A 5,326-nucleotide genomic window follows, 5' to 3' on the forward strand; every position below is an offset into this window, starting at 1 on the left:
AGGCGGGTCTCGAACCCACGGGCTCAGGCAATTCACTCACCTCAGCCTCCCAAAGCACGGTATTACAGGCTGAGCCACCGAGCCCGGCCGCCAAGGCCTTTATTTAATCCTACAACAGTCCTTTGAGGTTGGTACTGTTGTTAGCCCCATTTCACAGACAGGGAAACTGAGGCACAGAGAGGTTAAGTAATTTCCCCCAAGATCACACAGCACTAGTGAAGTTGGGCTATAAACCCAGGCAGTCTGGTTCCAGGGCCTGAGCTCTAACTAACTGATATACTTCCAGTCTGCATTCATAGTTAAAGAGTTGATTAATAGACAGACAACCAGAGAGATCAACAGATAAGCTGCCTGCCACTCCGAAGGGTGTCTTCTAGCCACTGGGGCCTCCACACTTATCATAAGAAACCACAGAGGGGACAGAAGCTTGGCTTTTGGGTTAGACCTGACTGGAAGTCACTAAAAACACAATTACTGCCTGACGCATAGAAATGATGAGTGCTTATGGTGATGGATGCCTTAAAGCCCTGAATTAATTATTACATGTTCTAGGCATGTAACAAATATCACACATACTCTATAAATATACAAATATTACATCTCAATGAAAAAACACAATTATTGGATTTTTAAATAGCAATGCTTAACATTCTTTGAGTGCTTACTCTATACTGGGTACTGTACTGAGAGGGTTTTTTTTTTTGTCAATTTTATTAACTTCTCCTCATGCTACCCCACGCAAAGACACTGTGGCTCAGAAGTGACTGGGTAACTTGCCTGCAAGGACCCAGCCAACAGGTCCAAGTACCAGGATTATTTTATTTTATTTTATTTTTTTGATTTGGGGTTTCACTCTAACGCCCAGGCTGGAATGCAATTGCATGATCATGGCTCACCGCAGCCTCGACCTGCTGGAGCCTGGTGATCCTCCCACCTCAGCCTCCTGAGTAGCTGGGACTACAAGTGCACACCATCACACTTGGCTAATTTTTTGATTGTTTTTTTTTTTTTTTTGTATTTTGTAGAGACGAGGTCTCACTATGTTGCCCAGGTTGGTCTTGAACTCCTGGGGTCAAGCAATTCTCCCACCTTGGCCTCTCAAAGTGCTGGGATTATAGGCGTGAGTCACTGGGTGCAGTCAGTACTGGGACTTAAGGTCATGCAAGTGCTCCCAGATGCTTCTGTTTCCTTGTCCTCCATAATGGCACCTTTGGTGTCCCTGAGTCTCATCATTAAGGGGGCTTAAGAGGATGGATGCTATAATTAATAGAAGTTCAAGGGGCTGAGTGACTGGGTCAGGGGTGGAGAGGGACGTGGAGTCAGGGGCCTGGCCACCTTGCCTGTGGGTCGACCACCTGCCCTCCCATGGAGGAGCTCTGGCTTGGATGTCAGGCAGGGAGTGGCGAGACTCCCTGCTCTGCCTGCCACTCAGGAGCTGGTGACTTCAGATCCCTTCCTTCCTCTCTGAGCCCATTTCATCACCTCTTTCTGGGGATGGAGTTAGCCACTCTCTAGAGTTATCAGGACTGAATGAGATGCTGTGTAAGGAGCGGCTGTTTCTGATGATACCACATCTTCATTGTTCTGCTGGTCCCCCAGGGTCCCAGCCCCAAGGTCCCCTGAGCACGCTTCTAACACCTGTCCTCACAGCCCCTGCAAAGCTGCCTGCACCCTTGTGCTAAATTGCAGACTGCCGGCTGCTGTGGGATTACGTGTATCAGCTACTCCTCGATGCCAGGTATGAGCCCTACATCAGGTGGGAAGACAAGGACGCCAAGATCTTCCGAGTTGTGGATCCAAACGGGCTCGCCAGACTCTGGGGAAATCACAAGGTGAACCTCAGCCGGCAGGCGGGAGGGTCTCAACATATCCAGAAGAAGTTAGAGCCGGGAGTCAGAGTGGACCCCTCAGCACTAGGGGGCAGTCCTCAACTGAGGGGCCTTCACCAGCAATCTCTGAATACCTGGATCATTTTATTTTGGGAGGCATTCAGGGACAGGCAGGATGGGAAGTATCCCTGAAACTCAAAACTGCGCCTTCTAATGCTTACTCTTACCTTTGCTTAGTGTTTGAGCCTTTCAAAGCACGTGTACGTGAATTGGGCATGAATGTGGTGGGTGGCCAGGCCAGAGGAGGAAGCTGGGACAGAAGCCAGTGTCTCAGGCACCACCAGAGCATCCAATGTCAGGGCTAGAAAGGCCTGGGGATGAGGAGGCCGGCATTCTCATCGTGAGGAGGGTCTGAACCGAGGTAGGTGGCTACAGGGTGGCCACAGGTGACTCACCTCAAATTCTCACACTTATTTTTGAGTTAGGATTTCAAAATGTAACTCCTGTGCCCATCGTGTGATTTACAGTGGTGATATAAAGAACGGGTCCTTTAAAAAAAAAGTTTAAGTTAAAAAAAAACCAAGGTCTTTGAAAGAAAACAATTCTTTTGAGTCAGGGTCTCACTCTGTGGCCTAGGCTGGAGTGCAGTGTCACGATTACGGCTCACTGCAGCTTCAGTCTCCTGGCTTCAGGCGATCCTTCCATCTCAGCCTCCCAAGTAGCTGGGACCACCATACCCAGCTAATTTAAAAAAATTTTTTTTGTAGAGACAAGGTCTCACCACATTGCCCAGGCTCGTCTCAAACTCCTGGGCTCAAGCAATTCTCTCGCCTCGGCCTCCCAAAATGCTGGGATTACAGGCGTGAACTACCATGCCCAGCCAAGAAAACTATCAGCAATAGTGATAAGTAGCGACTTACAGCATTTTCTAAAATGCAATAGAGTCTAATTGCCAGGGCTTTACCTGTGTTAATTCACTTAATCCTCACAGCAATTTCATGAAGTAGGTTTTCTTTTTCTTTTTTTTCTGAGTTGGAGTCTCACTCGGTCGCCCAGACTGGAGTGCAGTGGCCGCTCCCAGCCACCGCAGCCTCGCCTGCTGGGCTCCGGCGATCCTTCGGCCTCAGCCTTCTGAGTAGCCGGAATTACAGGCACGCGCTACCACGCCCGGCTGATTTTTTGATTTACTGTAGAGATGAGGTCTCGCTGCCCAGGCGGGTCTCGAACCCACGGGCTCAGGCAGTCCACTCACATCAGCTTCCCAAAGGCGCGGGATTACAGGCTGAGCCACCGAGTCAGGGTCTTATTCTGTCATCCAGGCTGGAGTGCAGTGGCATGCTCATGGCCACCGCAGCCTTGACCTGCTGGGTTCACACCATTCTTCTGCCTCAGCCTTCCAAATAGCTGAAACTACATGTGCACACCACCACACCTGGCTCATTTTTTGATTTATTGTAGAGACAAGGTCTCTCATGTTGCCCAGGCTGGTCTCGAGCTCCTGGGATCAGGCAGTCCTCTTGCCTCTGCCTCCAAAAGTGCTGGGATTGCAGGTGTAAAGCACCATGCCCAGCTGTGAAGTAGGTATTATCAGATGCAGAAACTGAGGCACAGTACCCCCCACCTCCCCATAAGGGGCAGGGCAGGGACTTGAACTCAGGCCATACGGCCCTGTGTCCACTAGATTATGTTGCTCTTAGCAGCGCTGGTGGCCAGAAAGATGCAGACAGCTGAAGTTTGGGGTGCTTACCTGGTCCCATCCTTGTATGGTACAGGGAGAGAACAGGCCCAGAGCAGCCACTCCATTGAATGAGCACATACTACATGCCACACATGGTCTAAGTGCCTTCGCGGATTCGCTGACTTAATCCTCACAACAAACCTTTGAGGCAAATGTTCTTATTCTCATGCTATAGTTGGAGAAGCAGACTCAGAGAGGCAAAGACACTCGTCCAAGTTCACACAGCTGCCAAGTGCTGGAGCTGGGGTTCAAGTTGACGCCAAAGCCCAGGCTCTTTGCCCCTACCCTGCACTGCCTATCCCCTGGAGGAGGGGAAAAAAAGATGTGACCAAAGTCACACAGTGGGTGGCAAGGCCATCTGTGCCACCCCACCGTGCCATCTCTGATTATACTTCCCACAAATATACATATTTATTTGTTACTGCTGGTGACAGTCACTTGCAATTTATTCCTACTCCATGGTCTCAGCCAGGTAGGCAGAACTTCCTGTCATTTCTTCCCCAAACTTCCTCTGTCTTTCTCTTTCCAAACTCAAGCGAGCTCTCATAAAACCTCACAAAACCCTGGGGCGAGAGGCTTAGAAGCCATCCAGCCCAGTGGTGTGGATAATAAGGCCTAGAAGGAACGAGGCATGGAGTAGGGGCCTGACATGGGGTTGCTTTGCCTCCCAGAACCGAGTGAACATGACCTACGAGAAGATGTCCCGTGCCCTGCGCCACTATTATAAGCTGAACATCATTAAGAAGGAACCCGGGCAGAAACTCTTGTTCAGGTGAGTAGCCTAGGGGCCGAGGTGAAAAGGAGAAGTGGAACTGGGGTTGGCTGAACTGGAGGTCCCCTGTAGCCGGTAGGGGCTGATGTGCAGTTGGGGTCTGAATTTCAGATTTCTAAAGACTCCGGGGAAGATGGTCCGGGGCAAGGACAGCCACTTGGAGCGGTTGCACAGCCAGGAGAAGGACCGAACGGAGTTCAAGGACGAGATGCCAGAAGTCTCTCCGTGAGGGGCAGGTGGACTCCAGGCACCTGGCACCGATGGGGCAGAGATGAAGCCTCCCATGAAGACAGCCTCCTTCCTCCTAGGGCAACAGGGGTCCCCTGCCAGATTTTGTACCCATGGGATCACAGCTGTTGTCTTGGGCCTCCAGCTGCCTGGGGAGCTGGGATGACTGGGAAGCCTCACAGCCAGGACACTGGGGGAGGGGGTGTCATCCCTTGGTAGGGCAGCCCTGGGGCTAAATGGGGCATCAGGAGTGCACTGTCCCCACTCTACTCCTCAGTACCTGCTCAGCTCAGGAGAGGAGGCCAGACATGAATGGGCATTCAGCTTGACCCTTCAGTCCACAAAAGAGAAGAGTGAAGGTCCTTCACCGAGCCTCAGATTTCCTCATCTGTAAAAAGGGGCTTGCTCGCAAGAACTCACCCTGAGGCTGTTGCATGGACCAGGAGAAAGGACTTGAGCTTGGTCAGCCTTTGCAATAATAATGACAATGGTAGCTAATGTTTCTTCAGTGTTTACTCTGTGCCAGGCCTTGGGCTAAGGACCGTATGCATATTTAAGTAATTTATCTCATTTAATTCACATGCCAGCCCCCAGCTGCCAGATTTATTTTTATTTTTATTTTTTGAGTTGGAGTCTCACTCTGTCGCCCAGACTGGAGTGCAGTGGCCGCTGCCGGCCACCGCAGCCTCGACCTGCTGGGCTCCGGCGATCGTTCCACCTCAGCCTTCCAAGTAGCTGGAACTACAGGTGCGTGCTCCC

General features: G+C 51.0%; 1 protein-coding gene across 1 annotated transcript in view; it reads left to right on the forward strand.

Moving 5' to 3' along the window:
• ETV7 (ETS variant 7) overlaps positions 1-4,704 on the forward strand; it is a 33,007-nt gene extending 28,303 nt beyond the window's left edge. Inside the window, exons 5-7 of the mRNA XM_008062994.2 lie at positions 1,690-1,832; positions 4,239-4,339; positions 4,451-4,704. Of these exons, the coding sequence (XP_008061185.1) occupies positions 1,690-1,832; positions 4,239-4,339; positions 4,451-4,568 (362 nt within the window). The 3' untranslated portion in view covers positions 4,569-4,704. The remainder of the gene's footprint in view (positions 1-1,689; positions 1,833-4,238; positions 4,340-4,450) is intronic.
• Positions 4,705-5,326: the final 622 nt, after the last annotated feature.

This window comes from Carlito syrichta, unplaced genomic scaffold (assembly GCF_000164805.1).
Source record: "Carlito syrichta isolate Samal-C Ts95f unplaced genomic scaffold, Tarsius_syrichta-2.0.1 Scaffold306319, whole genome shotgun sequence".
NCBI classification, from domain to species: Eukaryota; Metazoa; Chordata; class Mammalia; order Primates; family Tarsiidae; genus Carlito; species Carlito syrichta.